The 17885-nt window shown below is 41.5% G+C and overlaps 1 protein-coding gene across 1 annotated transcript; it reads right to left on the bottom strand.

Annotated features, from left to right (window-relative positions):
* Nucleotides 1-7230: 7230 nt before the first annotated feature.
* On the bottom strand, nt 7231-17151 carry LOC138958763 (uncharacterized). Its single transcript, XM_070330048.1, has 3 exons — nt 16002-17151; nt 10423-10566; nt 7231-7918 (listed from the first exon to the last, which is right to left on the bottom strand). Exons 1-3 carry the CDS (start codon nt 16240-16242, stop codon nt 7353-7355), a joined length of 951 nt encoding a protein of 316 aa, XP_070186149.1. The 5' UTR covers nt 16243-17151; the 3' UTR covers nt 7231-7352.
* Nucleotides 17152-17885: the final 734 nt, after the last annotated feature.

The following is a 17885-nucleotide window of genomic DNA, read 5'->3' as shown; positions in this document are numbered from 1 at the left end:
GCCATGGCTGAGTGTCCTATAAATAACGTCTATTCACGACAACATGTTGTTTAGATCCGCCTCACACATAATAGGTGCTTGAAGAGTCTTTTTGCTGAAAGATTTTGTAAGGGTAGATGGTGAACTCGATATAAGGGGAGTGTCGTTTGAATGCAATGTTTGTCAAGTCTGTTTTGTTTTGGTGTCAGCCAAGGAAGGTCCATTCATGTCAAGGTCGGTTGTTGCTTTTGAACAAGCTGATACCAGGGACCTATATCTAATATAGGTCTATGCTGATACTGACTGTAGACGGATCCACCTGAAGTTCATATCATAAGAAAACAATTGTCCTTCACGGGATTTACTAATATGATGACTGTGTTTTTGTGTACACGAGCCAAAAGAAAAATGTCTCTTTGTTGCATTCAGATAATAAAGTTGATATTGAATTGAATTGAATTGAATTGAATTGAATTGAATTGGATTGAATTGAATTGAATTGAATTGAATTGAATTGGATTGGATTGAATTGAATTGAATTGGATTGAATTGGATTGAATTGAATTGAATTGAATTGAAAATGAATTGGATTGAATTGAATTGAATTGGATTGAATTGAATTGAATTGGATTGAATTGAATTGAATTGAATTGAATTGGATTGAATTGAATTGAATTGGATTGGATTGAATTGAATTGAATTGAATTGAATTGAATTTCACTGGGAAACACACCGAAAATTCAACAGCCCGGCTGCTTCCTGTGCATATTTGGAATTCTGTCATAGCCAGATCAAATCCACAAATAGACACAGGCTTAGAAGGTCTACTAAAATAAAAGCTACACCATGCTTGGACTGCTCATTCTCAGCCGGGAAGCGCGAGTGCGTATGTGGAATGATTCCCCCATGAGTCACGTCTTGCAAATGCCTGGACAGATCGATTGTGACTTGCAAGATAATGTTCTTCGCAGGAAAGAAAAGTTCCCGTTAAACAAAACAATTTCAACAAGAATTGTTGGTTGTATAACTTCCAGGTGGTAATTAAAAGACAGGCGTAAGCGGCGTGCGTCACTATACGCAATGATTTCACATTAGTTTTGCAACGCTTTTCTTTCTGCGCTGAGTAAACTTCAAATCGAAATCGTCGTGCAGCTATACAACTTCAGCGGGGTGGTAGTCCCACGTCGTCATTGAAAGAATTAAATTGGAGACGATATGGGCCATGAATGATGTATGACGTCACAAGCCTCAGTGTTGGGCAACCCGTAACTATATATAGCACACAGGAGCTTGTGTCGAAGCGCCGGTCGGTGTACTCTTTTATCCTTCCTGTACTATTACTGTTAGTATTAGTAATAAAGGAGTAGATCGACCGCCGCTTAGGTACAAGGAGACACACATGCCGACACAGACAGGCAGGCGCATAGGCACACAGGCATGTAGACATACAGATACGCACACGCAAGCACACCGGCCCACACACATACATAAACACACATACCGGCAGAGACAGACTTACAGACACACAGGCAGACACACAGCTAGACACAGCTAGACACGCACGCACTCGCGCACACACGCACACGCACACACACATACACACACACACACACACACACACACACGCGCGCGCGCGCGGAACCAACCAAACTAAAAGCACCAAATCAGCTTGTGAGAATAAAAAATCAACTTAATTGTCCGCTGAAAATACTAAAATATACACGCTGTCAGACACCGCGTAACAGACACGCACGCTCATGTGCATGCACGCGTGTATAGAGGGACAGACAGACCGACACGAGGACGGATGGACGGACGAACCGACTAACAGACTGAAAGGGAGAGGCATTTTTACATTCTCACCTTTTAGACCTCCATTCGCCTCCCCTCTTTCCTATCCCACCATCTAACCCGAAAGTCTTTAGTTTTCTGTATATGTCATACATTAAACCCAACAAAGAAAAGTGAACATACCCAAATCGAACGTACTTAGTGTATGTTTTGTCTGAAATCTCGCAGATACCTCCACAAGAACACATGTGTTTAAAGCCATATGTACTCGATGACTATACACGCTAATTGCTTTACCAACAGCTGGAGACATGCTAAATTAAGTTCCCTGCAAAATATTGTGGTCTAGGACCCCTTCAATGTTGAGATATGTTAATTTTCATTTTGATCTGGATCGTCCTATTTACAGATTTGCCAACAGAGGTAGCGTTGACGCAAGGGAAATAACTCCGCGTCTTTGTTTACATCCAAAGTTTTTGAGACTCTAAAACAAGCTGTAATGCATGTATATGGTCCGCGCATGGCGACATATCGTCATTACATGGTCTTATGGTGCGTTTGACATCGATTATGGGCAAACTACACTTTGTAAACACGGGAGCGCGTACATATGCCTTTAAAAACAGAGATTAGTAATGAGTGAATAGCTTGAGCCTGGAATGAGCAGAGTTCACTTCTAAGTCGGACATGACACATACTTCGAAGTTGCTCAATTTTTGTGTCCGGGTTTCTTGGCGTAGTTGCCCTGTATGCTTTCTTTTTCTCACTTTATTTGAAAAATTGATAGATTGAAGATTTGTAAATAATAATAAAAGATAACGAGAACATTATTTGTATTGCATACTGTGTATGACTTTTAGCGGATTTTCTTGTAAGACAAGCAAACTGTTTTGGTTGTAAGAATATGAAAGTGGTACAGCTGGACAATTTGAGAATGGATTTTAAAGTGGGGTACATTTTGCCGGTATCCAAGGCTTAGATTAAATACGAAGTGATATCGGGGGGGTGGGGGGGGGGGGGGAAGAAGTAGAGAAACTGGGCTGGGATAGCAGGAGGGGTAAGAAAGGAGGAGGGGGGATAGGAGGGCGGAGAAGGTAGGGGACATATGGGTAGGTGAATAATGTAGGGGGTTAGGCGGAGAGGGGAGAAAGGGAGGAGATAGGGAGATAAGAGGGGGACAGAAGGGATGGGAGGGGACAGGCGGATAGGTATAGGGGAAAAAGGTGTATATGTTACAGGCATTAAGTGAAACCAGGCATTACGCGTAATGCCTAAAATGTTCAGGCATTACGCGTAATGCCTGTGACCACTAGGCATGACACGTAATGCCTAAAAATACTAGGCATTACACGTAATGCCTGAAATTTGTCTCTCAAAATTACGCTTATTGCCTGAAGCAATTCAGGCAATACACATTACCTCTTGGATGACCGTGAAAACATTTTTTAAGGACAAAGTGTTGACAAAATGTCATGGTGTGAATATAGTAACTGACATTCAATCAAGTGAGCTTTGAAATGAATGCACGTTTTATTTTGCGATTATGAGTGATGGTTCGCAATGCAAAATAATGTATTTCTGACATAGTGTTCACCACAGTTTGAATTTCACGTAAGTGTGAGTGCATGTCACAATGGAAAGCCGAGGTCCAATATTTCCAGTCGAGTTTTCACCAGTTGCTTATTCGTCACCATGGAGGATAATGAAAAAGAACAATTGTTTACTCGACGTTTGTTTGAACATTATGAAAAGGACGGCAGAAAGTTGCTCCCGAAAGCTGTGTACTTCAGAACAATCGAAGAAGTAAAAGCTGCCTTCCAGAAAACGACAAAGTCACGTCAGGAGTATCATCTCTTGGGAAAGTAAGTGATGTGTGGTGTTTGTCAAAAACAGATTTGAGTGTTGGTATTCAGCTCTACGTCTATCGTGAAACAATACTGAAACCGGGTTATCTCCAATGCTGTCTCTGATAGAGTAATTGACACATAATTATAATGTCAAAGGGAGGTAACAAAAAAGGCTTCGTACACTGACTGTATCGTTCTTGCTGGAACAAAAACAGCTAATAAGAAAATTGCGTTGTGTTATCTCACATACCGGGGCTGTTGAAAGCTACGATATCAAATCAAGTTATTATTCATGTTCGCTTGAGAAACACTGTGTAAACGGGTTTTTTTCTCATAAGGGAGATTTGTTATCATTATTCGACGTAAGTTGTTCACGATCTTTAGTAGTTTGAATGTAGCGCTCGGGTACATTGACATGGTGTTGTTGTTTTAGCAAGATGAATTCAATCTGGACCCTGTCCTACGTGAACCCCACTTTACAAATCTCTGTGCGCAGAGTGTCAGAAGAAGAAGAAACGAGCGAGAGTCAAAGGTGTTGTTGTTCGACCTATTCTATCAAACGATATTCAGGCATTAGGCCTACACGTAATGCCTGGTTTCACTTAATGCCTGTAACAGGTTTCAGGCATTACGTGTAAAGCCTGGCAAGGATTTTCAGGCATTACACGTAATGCCTGGTATTTTTAGGCATTACGTGTAATGCCTAGTGGTCACAGGCATTACGCGTAATGCCTGAACATTTCAGGCATTACGCGTAATGCCTGGTTTCATTTAATGCCTGTAACATATACAGTTTCACGAAGATCTGTCCAGAACTTGTGTTTCTTTTTTTTATTTATTTGGTGTTTAACGTCGTTTTCAATCGTTCAAGGTTATATCGCGACGGGGAAAGGGGGATAATTGTTTCTTGTTCACAAAAGCACTAATAAAAAAAATTGCTCCAGGGGCTTGCAACGTAGTACAATACTGGAAGAATGCAAGTTTCCAGTACAAAGGACTTAACATTTCTTACATACTGCTTGACTAAAATCTTTACAAACATTGACTATATTCTATACAAGAAACACTTAACAAGGGTAAAAGGAGAAACAGAATCCGTTAGTCGCCTCTTACGACATGCTGGGGAGCATCGGGTAAATTCTTCCCCCTAACCCGCGGGGGGTAGAACTTGTCTTGGAGTCGCTCTACACACACACACACACGCACACAAACACACACCACACACACCCACATACACACACTCTCTCTCTCTCTCTCTCTCTCTCTCTCTCTCTCTCTCTCTCTCTCTCTCTCTCTCTCTCTCTCTCTCTCTCCCTCTCTCTCTCTCTCTCTCCCATTTTTCAGTTGTTGATTTTTCTTTTTAATTTTTCGCCCCACATTTTCTTGCTGACATGAAAAATAGATGACATTTAGGGTGTGCATTTAATTAGTCCTATTACAAAATAGTTCTAACCATGGTCAGATCAAGCAGATGTACATTGAAAGCAGAACAAACGCTTGATACAAGCTGCACGGTAACATGCATCAATCACACCTTCTTCTTCTTCAGCGTTCCAGAATTGTCTGGTTACGTGTGAGCTCGTTTGCCCAGTTGGGTTCCCCACACTATACTCTGAGAGCAGAGTAAGCTTCACTCCGCTTTCGTTGAGTATGCATAACCCACCGAACTCTGACATGGATTACAGGATCTTTTCCGTGCGCGCTTGGTCTTGTGCTTGCGTGTACACACTAAGGGGGTTATGTCACTAGCAGGTCTGCACATAAGTTGACCTGGGGGATCAGAAAAATATTCACTCTTAACCCACCAGGCGGCAGCGACCGGGATTCGAACTCGCGACCTCCCGATTAGGAGGCCGACGTCTTACCACCACGCCACTGCGCCCGTCATAGTTTGATGGGAATATTACACCATTTCTGTACAATTATTTTTGAAAAAAACCCATTTGATTAATGCAAAGAATCAATAAGAAACTAAACAAAGAAACAAAGAAAAAACGCAAAGAAAAAAACAAGAAAAAAACCGAAACAAAACAAACAAACAATTAAAAAAAAGAGTATAGGATGAGACATTCGATACAAAGTACACATACACGTTTAACTGCATGATAAGTATTGGTTTGGTAGTTTTATGGTAATATTAACGGTTATTAAATTGGTAGACTATCTGTTCATTGCGTTTGGCTTAGAAAATGTGTTTCTTGTTCTTTTTATATTTAGTCAAGTTTTGACTAAATATTTTAACATCGAGGGGGAATCGAAACGAGGGTCGTGGTGTATGTGTGTCTGTCTGTCTGTCTGTGCGTGTGTGTGTGTGTGTGTGTGTGTGTGTGTGTGTGTGTGTAGAGCGATTCAGACTAAACTACTGGACCGATCTTTATGAAATTTGACATGAGAGTTCCTGGGTATGAAATCCCCGAACGTTTTTTTCATTTTTTTGATAAATGTCTTTGATGACGTCATATCCGGCTTTTCGTGAAAGTTGAGGCGGCACTGTCACGCCCTCATTTTTCAACCAAATTGGTTGAAATTTTGGTCAAGTAATCTTCGACGAAGCCCGGACTTCGGTATTGCATTTCAGCTTGGTGGCTTAAAAATTAATTAATGACTTTGGTCATTAAAAATCTGAAAATTGTAAAGAAAAATAAAAATTTATAAAACGATCCAAATTTACGTTTATCTTATTTTCCATCATTTGCTGATTCTATAAACATATAAATATGTTATATTCGGATTAAAAACAAGCTCTGAAAATTAAATATATAAAAACTATTATCAAAATTAAATTGTCCAAATCAATTTAAAAACACTTTCATCTTATTCCTTGTCGGTTCCTGATTCCAAAAACATATAGATATGATATGTTTCGATTAAAAACACGCTCAGAAAGTTAAAACAAAGAGAGGTACAGAAAAGCGTGCTATCCTTCTTAGCGCAACTACTACCCCGCTCTTCTTGTCAATTTCACTGCCTTTGCCATCCATGAGCGGTGGACTGACGATGCTACGAGTATACGGTCTTGCTGAAAAATGGCAGCTACTTGACTAAATATTGTATTTTCGCCTTACGCGACTTGTTTTGTTTTGGTTATGCACTTCAGTGAGCTTGTCATTCATGCAAACTTTTTACACACACACACACACACACACACACACACGCACACACACACACACACACACACACACACACACACACACACACACACACACACACACACACACACACCCTTCCAACCACCCAACGTTACCCACTCCCATTCGTCCACACTGTCACGTCTGTCGGCATACTTCTTTTCAGTTACCAGTACTTAGAATGTAAATGGGGTGCTTTCTTCTCCGTTCATATTATATTTGTCTACCTCTCTTTAGCTTCAACCTAATTCAATAATTAACTATTGCAAATGCTTGATATACTTGTTGCATCTCTTCTTGATGTGGAGCCCATTTCAAACAGAAATTGGACATACTTCACAAAATCGTGTTTTTCTTTCTTTCTTGCGTAGTTCTTACTTTTCCTTTCATCCCTGCCTTCGACATTCCTTTTCTTCCTTCATTCCTTTCCGTTATTCTTTCCACCCGTGCTGCCTTTTTCCCGTTTATTTCCTCCCCCCCCCCCCCCCCCCCCCCCCCGTCGCTCACACTTCTCTGCCCTGCTTTCCTTCCTTTAACCCAGCTTACTTCCCTGCATCATTGCTTTTCTCTTTCCTCTTGTACATCCTCACTGCCCCTCCCCTCCCCTCTATTTCTTGCGTTTGCCGTTAACTAGGATGTCCTCGTCACTGACAACGGGAGGGGAAGAGCCCCCCATGGCCCCCAGACTTGAGTCATCATCCTCCATCGTTTGCTGATTGGCGTAGGCCGGTGGGAGGGCCAATCCATTCTCCGTTCCCATTGGCTGACCCTTGCTGTAATACGGCGGCGGATTGGCTGCACCGGCGCTGACGTAAGGCACGCTAGAGGGGCCGGAAGTGACGTAAGTGTTGGTCTGGCGATCCGGGACATAGCCTGGGTTGACCGCGGGCACGGGGTAGGAGTGCCCGGGCACGAAAGTGATGCCCGGTGATTGCATGGTGTTGTGGAAAGACACCGTCGAAGCTTCGGCAGGGATGGGGCGGTTGAAGACGGCGATGACGATGGTGGCGACGAGGACGACGAGACAGCCGACGACGTCGACGATGAAGGCCCACGCCACGTGTTCAATCTCCGTACTGATCTCCGGAAACCTGTCGGCCAGAGCTTCGGCGTTCTCACGACCTTTGCCCTGCTTGATGGCGTACACGATGGCTCCGATCAGTCCCAGGAAGCCTGTTAGAGCAGACGGAAAGCAATCAGGGTAGAGAGTAGAGAATTAGATATTAAAAGCCTGAGTTCCAGCAAACCTCTTAAAGTATCTGAGAACAGAGTACAGAATTGGACTTTGGGACACGCAGATGAGTCCCAGCAAGTATGTAAAAGAATTAGGATAGAGAGTAAAAGAAATAAGCGTAGAGAGGCGCAGATGAGTGCGAGCAAGTCTTTTTTTAATTTTTTTACATTTAGTCAAGTTTTGACTAAAAGTTTTAACATAGAGGGGGAATCGAGACGAGGGTCGTGGTGTATGTGTGTGTGTGTGTCTGTCTGTGTGTGTGTCTGTGTGTGTGTGTGTGTGTGTGTGTGTGTGTGTGTGTGTGTGTGTGTGTGTGTGTGTGTGTCTGTCTGTGCGTGTGTGTGTGTAGAGCGATTCAGACCAAACTACTGGACCGATCTTTATGAAAGTTGACATGAGAGTTCCTGGGAATGATATCCCCGGACGTTTTTTTTTCTTTTTTTCGATAAATACTTTTGATGACGTCATATCCGGCTTTTTGTAAAAGTTGAGGCGGCACTGTCACACCCTCATTTTTCAATCAAATTGATTGACATTTTTGTAAAGCAATCTTTGACGAAGGCCGGACTTCAGTATTGCATTTCAGCTTGGTGGCTTAAAAATTATTTAATGACTTTGGTCATTAAAAATCTGAAAATTGTGATAACATTCTTTTTATATAAAACGATCCAAATTTACGTTTATCTTATTCTACATCATTTCCTGATTCCAAAAACATATAAATATGTTATATTTGGATTAAAAACAAGCTCTGAAAATTAAAAATACAAAAATTATGATCAAAATTAAATTTCCGAAATCGATTTAAAATCACTTTCATCTTATTCCTTGTCGGTTCCTGATTCCAAAAACATATAAATATGATATGTTTGGATTAAAAACACGCTCAGAAAGTTAAAACGAAGAGAGGTACAGAAAAGCGTGTGATGCAGCACAGCGAAACCACTACCGCGCTGAACAGGCTCGTCAGTTTCACTCCGTTATGCACAAGCGGCGGACTACGGTCATTGTGAAAAAATGCAGTGCGTTCAGTTTCATTCTGTGAGTTCCACAGCTTGACTAAATGTAGTAATTTCGCCTTACGCGACTTGTTTTTTAAGCACGGTAGAGAGTAACGGATTTAGAGTTGCTGAGAGGCACTGAATGATGCGTCCTTGCAAGTCCTTTAAATCATAAGGGTAGAGAGAAAATAAAATAGTAAAGGCGAAGATAAGTCATGGCACGCCTGTTAAAAAATAAGAGTAGAGAGTAAACACAAAGATAAGGAAGGCGCAGATGAGTCTTAGGAAGCTTGCTGAAGTAGAGAGTAGAGGATAAGAGTAGAGAGTAAAGACTTAGATTTTCCGAAGAGTCATAGCAAGCCTGTTATAACAAAGAGTCCAGAACAGACTATGCTCGGAAATAACTCTGTCAAGTTCTGTATGGGTTGTGGAAGTGTTGTTTTCCCTTGTTTCAATAGAAACATTGAGATATATAATATCACGTGGATCTTGATTCAGTGTTTCAATGGAAAAGCAAGGGAAAACAAGGGAAATCAACTGTTCCACTATCCGTTAAGCAAAAACGACAGATTTATTTCCGGAATTTGTTTTTAGCTAAGAAAATAATTAATTTTGATAGGCAGTAGCGAATTAGTTTAGAGATTGAATGTCATAGACGCAGGTGAGTCCTAGCAGCTAGCAAGCCTGTTAGAACAATGAGAAGAAGAAAGGAATTAAAGGAAACAGTGAAAAAGTACAGAATTAAACATCATTTCAAAAGCATCATCGATAGTGAAGAAGCGAAGCAAGACATAAATAATGTATTATTTTTAGACTGAGATTGTTATTGTATTCGCTTCGCATTTACGTTTGATTCGAAGTGCCAATGCACTGTGATGTTTACGAAGGGAAGTAATGAGTGTTTCGGGTAAAGTAAAGCAGATTATCTCCCATAAGCGGAAAACGAATCTTCGTTGTCGTTCATCGTTCTACAAAGAACAGTTGATTGAATATTATTATTACTATAAGTTTTATTAATGGTTACCATTGTAATGTATTGTATTGTGCAACAGTTTTAATGTTCATGTTGTATGCGCATTCTAACTATTGTTTCTCCCCTTTATTTTTTCTATTATGCTTCTCGGAGCTACAGTTCGAATATATATCTGACAGAGACGGGGGGAGAGAGAGAGAGAGAGAGAGAGAGAGAGAGAGAGAGAGAGAGAGAGAGAGAGAGAGAGAGAGAGAGAGAGGCAGATGGACATGCACACACACATACACACTGACATACACACACACACACACACACACACACACACACACACACACACACACACACAGACAAACACACACTCACTCACTCACTCACTCACTCACTAGGGCTGGTTGAAAAGAAGCTCGTTTATATTGCTTATGCCACAACCCTCGTAAAATAAAATTTGATTTGATTTGATTTGACTCACTTGACATGCCCAAAGCTATTTCGAGCCATCTGTTGAAGCTGCGATAGTTCCCCACGAAGTTGACGACGAAGGCGAAGCAGACACTGAGCACAAACCCCGCTAGAGCTAGGCACTGCAAGGCCTGGGCTGCTTTAAACCACTCGGCTGCAAATCAAAAAGCAAACTGGTTATTAAGTTTTATTAACGACAGAATGCGCTTAGTGATAAGTAAAATGCATGCATAATATGTCGGTTTCATGTTCATTGATTTTATTTATTTATTTATATGGGCGATTTATATAGCGCTTGACGTTCTCTAAGCGCTTTACATATTGATTTCTGCTGTGTGAGATGGAATTTTTTACACAATATATCCCGCATTCACATCGGCCAGTAAATCTCAAGCCATTACGGCGAACTATTTACTTTTCACGGCCTATTATTCCAAGTCACACGGGTATTTGGTGGACTTTTTTCTTTTTTTTTTTATCTATGCCTATACAATTTTGCCAGGAAAGACCCTTTTGTCAATCGTGGGATCTTTAACGTGCACACCCCAATGTAGTGTACACGAAGGGACCTCGGTTTTTCGTCTCACCCGAAAGACTAGCACTTGAACCCACCACCTGAGTTAGGAAAGGGGGTAAAAAAATTGCTTACGCCCCGACCCAGGGTCGAACTCGCAACTTCTCGCTTCCGAGGCAAGTGCACTTACCACTCGGCTACCTCTTCCCCATTTGATCATTTCTTGAGTGTCTGTTTTTGTTACATTTAAGTCAAGTTTGGCTTTTTTCATTCTTTCTGTCATTTAAAAAAAAACATTTCCTCCTGCTGTCTGTCTTTCTTTCTTTTTATATTTTGTATTTCTGTCAGGGTTTTTTCTCCTATCTTTCTGTCTTTTCTTCCTTTTTGTCTTCCTTTAGCTTTTTCCTACTCTTCTGTCTGTCTTTAAATATCATCAACAACTTCCATCAACTTCACATTCTAAACTATAAACGAACATGCACATGGCAGAGTTCTTTTTTTGTGTGTGCAAAATGCCAATGTGTGAAACTAGTTACCCCTCCCCCATCCACCCACCACCTCTCTCCAATTTTTTGTTTAAATCATACATAATGGCTTTTCATATGTCAGAATCTAGCATGTTTTGTCATCGTCAATTACACACAAGTTTAAAAAAAAAGAATGTACGGGTATGTAATAGGGTAGCTCTTTCATCTCTGCATACCCGAACATTTCGCAATTCACGAACTACATGAGTGTCTCTACAGGTAAACACAATAAAATATTTAAATCCGGTGTTCAATTCCATCCATCTTAAGCTTGCAAGCTTTACGGCTGATCGAGGTGACGGATAACAAACATCCTGGTTACCTGGTGTGAAAGGGGGGGGGGGGGGGGGGGGCGGTCGCACAGAAAAACCGTCAAATACTATGTAAGCGCTCAGTATTGAGTAAACGCCCTCTCGCCCCCCCCCCCCTCCCTCCCCCCACTTTGAGTAAAATATTGCGCACAGGGTTTGGTTCCTAGGAAACTCCCAACCTCCTTACCTGAATATTCTTCTACGCCCCGGTACCGGTATTTTATCTGAGTGAATGGTGACAATACAAACTAGGGTCGAAGTTTTTTACAGCTGAGTTAAAACTCTCTAAGTTGGAGTATATGGATAACACTGCCAATAAAGATACAAAAGTTACAAGATTCTTTTAACATTGAAGACGGCAGAGAGGTCAACTTTGAGCGATGTAATGAAAACGAGTGAGCAAACTGGTTTTTACATTTAGTCAAGTTTTGACTAAATGTTTTAACATAGAGGGGGGAATCGAGACGAGGGTCGTGGTGTATGTGTGTGTGTGTCTGTCTGTCTGTCTGTCTGTCTGTCTGTCTGTGTGTGTGTGTAGAGCGATTCAGACTAAACTACTGGACCGATCTTTATGAAATTTGACATGAGAGTTCCTGGGTATGATATCCCCAGACGTTTTTTCATTTTTTTGATAAATGTCTTTGATGACGTCATATCCGGCTTTTCGTGAAAGTTGAGGCGGCACTGTCACGCTCTCATTTTTCAACCAAATTGGTTGAAATTTTGGTCAAGTAATCTCCGACGAAGCCCGGACTTCGGTATTGCATTTCAGCTTGGTGGCTTAAAAATTAATTAATGACTTTGGTCATTAAAAATCTGAAAATTGTAAAAAAAAAATTTTTTATAAAACGATCCTAATTTACGTTCATCTTATTCTCCATCATTTTCTGATTCCAAAAACATATAAATATGTTATATTTGGATCAAAAACAAGCTCTGAAAATTAAAAATATAAAAATTATGATCAAAATTAAATTTTCGAAATCAATTTAAAAACACTTTCATCTTATTCCTTGTCGGTTCCTGATTCCAAAAACATATAGATATGATATGTTTGGATTGAAAACACGCTCAGAAAGTTAAAACAAAGAGAGGTACAGAAAAGCGTGCTATCCTTCTCAGCGCAACTACTACCCCGCTCTTCTTGTCAATTTCACTGCCTTTGCCATGAGCGGTGGACTGACGATGCTACGAGTATACGGTCTTGCTGCGTTGCATTGCGTTCAGTTTCATTCTGTGAGTTTGACAGCTACTTGACTAAATGTTGTATTTTCGCCTTATGCGACTTGTTGGTATATTGTGCCGTCTCAAGACCAGAGGTTGTCCCTGTGCCCTCAAACATTTCGTATCCCTGTTTTCGCTCGATGACTCCAGTAATGCAAATTACCTTTGACTATAAATTCGACGTTACGTTTCCAACGTGTTTGTGGTTTTTGTTTATTCACTTGAACTGCTGACGTTGGTTGTGCATATCATATCTTGAATCATTCTTTCAGTTTTATTTGAGTTATGAACATTTATTGCAGAACCATAAACCAAAATACTTTCTTTTGCCGTGCCCTGCTTCGATATTTCATGGTCGCTAAGCATTTACGAACGCAGAAACACCTTTCTCTGATATCTTAATTCATACCAACAGACCAAGCGATATCGATATTTGAATAAGGGGCTGCTCATTGGTAGGGTGCAGTACGTAGTAAACGCCCAACTCCTACTTTCGACCAAAACTTTGCATAAGGTGTGGTCGTATACAAGGAGTGTGTGTGTGTGTGTGTGTGTGTGTGTGTGTGTGTGTGTGTGTGTGTGTGTGTGTGTGTGTGTGTGTGTGTGTTTGTGTGTGTGTGTGTGTGTGTTTGTGTGTGTGTGTGTGTGTGTGTGTGTGTGTGTGTAATACAATTCCGAGAACACGACTGGACAGATCTTTATGAAACTGTACATACAAATTATTCCGGAGACCTGTCTTATTCATTGTTTTGATAAATGTCTTTGCATTGATGACGTCCTATCGAGTTTTTCACAAAATATGAAGCGGCACTGAGGCCACCTCATTTTTTAAAAATCAAATTACATACACATACACACCACAGCACAACACAAAGCACAGTCAAGGAAGCCCAGTTTTATTTCTATTTCTCTCCAGATCAGCAGAGTTTTTCACCATTCTCTTTCTCACCCCCATCATCTACCAGGGATCAGTCTTGCTGTCAAGCAAGGTGCAGTGTCAGCTTCCAACAGATTACCGCTGTCTTGCTTGTCACAAAGGCCGAAGGCAGCGATCGTAAAACACAGAGAGCTGGACGTTATTATCTCGTAAAACGTCAAAGGGGGGAATTATTTGCAAAGGGGGAGAAATGAACACGGATTGGCCTGCGTAGAAGCGGCATGTTTGGATTACGGCATCTACTTTTTTGTCGGCAAATCGTGACTTCATTAGAATAAATCCTGTTGTCTTGATTTTGGGTCGATTTTTACGAGTCTCCGTTAACCTTCATGACTAGTTTATACTGTTTGTCTTTATTCTTAAATATTTTTTTGCAATTTTACATTTGTACTTGGCTTTGGAGCTTTTTATATTTAGTCAAGTTTTGATTTTTCAGTATCCTTGCTCAAAAGGAATGCTTATTTCGTCGGTTTTTTTTCTCTTCTAAATCATAAAACAACATTTCAAAACAAGAAAAAGGGAAAGGTGGAAGAAAGATAGGAATACAGAAAGAGAAAAGAAGAGAGACAGAGAAAAAGAAATAAAGACAGAGTACAGCAACAACAAAACGCACACACACACACACACACACACACACACACACACACACACACACACACACACACACACACACACACACACACACACACACACACACACACACGACCGTCTTCTATTATTCGCTCCATCCCTATCCCCGCCCTCTCTTTAGCAACAAAAACACTCAACAAAAACCCAACCTACCTACTGATGATGGAAGAACAAGTAAATCCACAGACTCAACCAAAAACAACAACACCCCTGACGAGTTACTGATGATGGAAGAACAAGTAAATCCACAGACTCAACCAAAAACAACAACACCCCTGACGAGTTACTGATGATGGAAGAACAAGTAAATCCACAGGCTCAACCAAAAACAACAACACCCCTGACGAGTTACTGATGATGGAAGAACAAGTAAATCCACAGGTTCAACCAAAAACAACAACACCCCTGACGAGTTACTGATGATGGAAGAACAAGTAAATCCACAGGCTCAACCAAAAACAACAACACCCCTGACGAGTTACTGATGATGGAAGAACAAGTTATTCCATAGGATCAACCAAGGGGCCACTGATGATGGAAAAAACCCACCAAAAACACATAAAAAACATACTTGACGAGCCACTGATGATGGAAGAACACTAGTAATTCCACACGCTCAACCAAGACACGCAAAAAAACCACACACACAACCTCCCTGACGAGCCACTGTTGACGGAAGAACACAATTAATTCCCCACGCTCAATCAAAAAACAACAACAACAACAACAACAACAACAACAACATAAAACAACATATCTGACGAGCCACTTATGACAGAAGCACACAATTAGCTAGGCCACAACACTAAACAAGAAACCTAACGTATCTGACGAGCCACTTATGGCAGAAGTATATGTACACAATTAGGCATCCACACTAAACAAGAAACCTAACCTATCTGACGAGCCCCTTAAGGCAGAAGTACACAATTAGGCATCCACACTAAACAAGAAACCTAACCTATCTGACGAGCCCCTTAAAAGTACACAATTAGGCATCCACACTTAACCAAAAACCCAACCTATCGGACGAACCACTGAATGTGGAAGCACGCAATCAGGCCTCCACATTCAACCCAAAACCCAACCTATCTGACGAGCCACTTGTGGCAGAAGCACGCAATCAGGCCTCCACACTCAACCCAAAACCCAACCTATCTGACGAGCCACTTGTGGCAGAAGCACGCAATCAGGCCTCCACACTCAACCCAAAACCCAACCTATCTGACGAGCCACTTGTGGCAGAAGCACGCAATCAGGCCTCCACACTCAACCCAAAACCCAACCTATCTGACGAGCCACTTGTGGCAGAAGCACGCAATCAGGCCTCCACACTCAATCCAAAACCCAACCTATCTGACGAGCCACTTGTGGCAGAAGCACACAATAAGGTCGACAGTTTCAAACCAAGAACCTCTGTATACACTCGTTCAAAACGCAACCTACCTGACGACCCACTGATTGTGGAAGCACAGAACTTGATGACGAAGGGCCGAAGACCTCGGGACAGACAGCCCATCCATAGTCCATTGTGGGTGTTGGATTGGAAATGGATTGTCGAATTCAACGTTGTCGATGTCGTCGACCAGTTAGGCGAGGCGAAGCCGACGACGAAGACGACGACGCCGATGACGAAAAGCGCTAATCCTGCTTTGTATCCATTGTGCCTTTTCGTGAACATCGCCATGTTTTATTATTATTTTAATTAACTTTTTTTTCTGTTTACCTTATGTTCTCTGAGAGGTGAAAGTCTGTACCCTTTGCGCACTATTACCCGAGCAGACTACGCGAGGGCAAACAAAAAATATTTCAGACTCTGAAACAAGAAGATTTTGAGACTCTACTCCAGCGATGAAGCGTTCACATCCGAAGAAAGTTATGTGAGTAGGGATCTGCCTCCTCGCACGTTATGACAAGACCACACCCATGTAAAACTACAGTATTTCTTAACCCGAAGCAACAAGATGTTGAGACACTACTCCAGCGGTTACATGTGAAGCAAGCTGTGAAAGTCAGAGGTCTGTCTCCTTGCACGGTTCGACAAGACAATGCACATTCAAAAGCGTGTATGATGCACCAAGATTTGTGTCAACTCTGCGCAAGCGTTCTACTATCTGAATAAAACTATGGAAGGGAGAGTTTAGTCTCGTTACACGATATGACTGACGGAATTATGCACAACGGTAGTATTTCTCAACTTGACGCACCATGATTTAGAAATTTCAGCGATCAGTTAAAAAGGCGTTCCTATTTGATGCAAGTTATGCTTGTTCGAGTTTGTGTCTTTGTACGTACAATAAAAGACTTAGTCAAAGTAAACCTCAACTCAATCTGAAACACGCAGATTTTTAAACGCTTCGGCGATCCAATGTTCTCAAGTAATTTGCACAAGTGTAGGACAAATTAAAGAAAGTTCGGTTCAATGTTCTTGTGCAATAAAACTAAACTATGCCCTGGAGAAGAAAAAAACTGTAGCATTCCCAAAACCTGCTACACCAAGATTATAAAACTAGACTATAACTGCAAAGCACTTCTCAACCTGGCACACTCAGATTTTGAATTGCAACTCCGGCGACCGAATACGTAGGCGTCGACGCATGAAGAAAGGGAAACTTTGTTTTGCTTCAGCAGTTTGTGTGCCCCAACAAAGACGCGTAAGACGCGGGAGAGATGAGATACACAGCAACAAAAACGTCATAGCGATGCGGTATAAATCGTAAAAACTGCATGATGCTTCTACCCCCATCCCTTTTTCTGAGGATGATTGTAGTGTGTTAATAGCCGTGTCGTACCGACGAACGCACGACGTCATACTATAAGGTGATGCGCAGTTAGACAATGTGTTTGGATTTATCTTGCATACTGAATTTCAGACGTACTCGTTGCTGCAGCAGTGGTACATCAGGGAGATGTGTTGATCACACTTTAAAAAAGAAATTAACCTAGCGATCCATCGACTTTGTCGGTTGAATGTCTGTATCCAAGGAAAAGGGTTTCGAAAGATAAAATGTGTGTGTGAAAGCAAGCTCACGCGAGAGTGCATGTGTGTGTGTGCGTGTGTGTGTGTGTGTGCGTGTGCGTGTACGTGCGTACCGGCGTGTGTCTGTGTGTGTGTTAGTGTGTGTGTGTGTGTGTGTGTGTGTGTGTGTGTGTGTGTGTGTGTGTGTGTTTAATTATATGTATTTTCTTATTTGCGTGTGCGTGTTTGTGCAACAACAAGATATAAGTTCTGAAAACAAGTAGTCATCAGAGCCTTTCTTGCGAGATTATGAGCAAGAGGGAGTGAAATATCCCTTCACAGATAGCCTGTTGGGAAAAAACTAGACCTCC

The sequence above is a fragment of the Littorina saxatilis genome, linkage group LG2, assembly GCF_037325665.1.
Source record: "Littorina saxatilis isolate snail1 linkage group LG2, US_GU_Lsax_2.0, whole genome shotgun sequence".
Taxonomy (NCBI): domain Eukaryota; kingdom Metazoa; phylum Mollusca; class Gastropoda; order Littorinimorpha; family Littorinidae; genus Littorina; species Littorina saxatilis.
The sequence above is the reverse complement of the archived record's forward strand: the minus strand, read 5'-3'. Positions and strand labels throughout refer to the sequence as shown.

Coding starts and splice junctions, on each gene's coding strand:
- LOC138958763 (XM_070330048.1), bottom strand. CDS start 16,242: ATGGCGATGTTCACGAAAAGGCACAATGGATACAAAGCAGGATTAGCG. Junction 10,567..16,001: donor CACAATCAGTGGGTCGTCAG/GTAGGTTGCGTT, acceptor TTTGATTTGCAG/CCGAGTGGTTTAAAGCAGCC. Junction 7,919..10,422: donor AATAGCTTTGGGCATGTCAA/GTGAGTCAAATC, acceptor CTGCTCTAACAG/GCTTCCTGGGACTGATCGGA.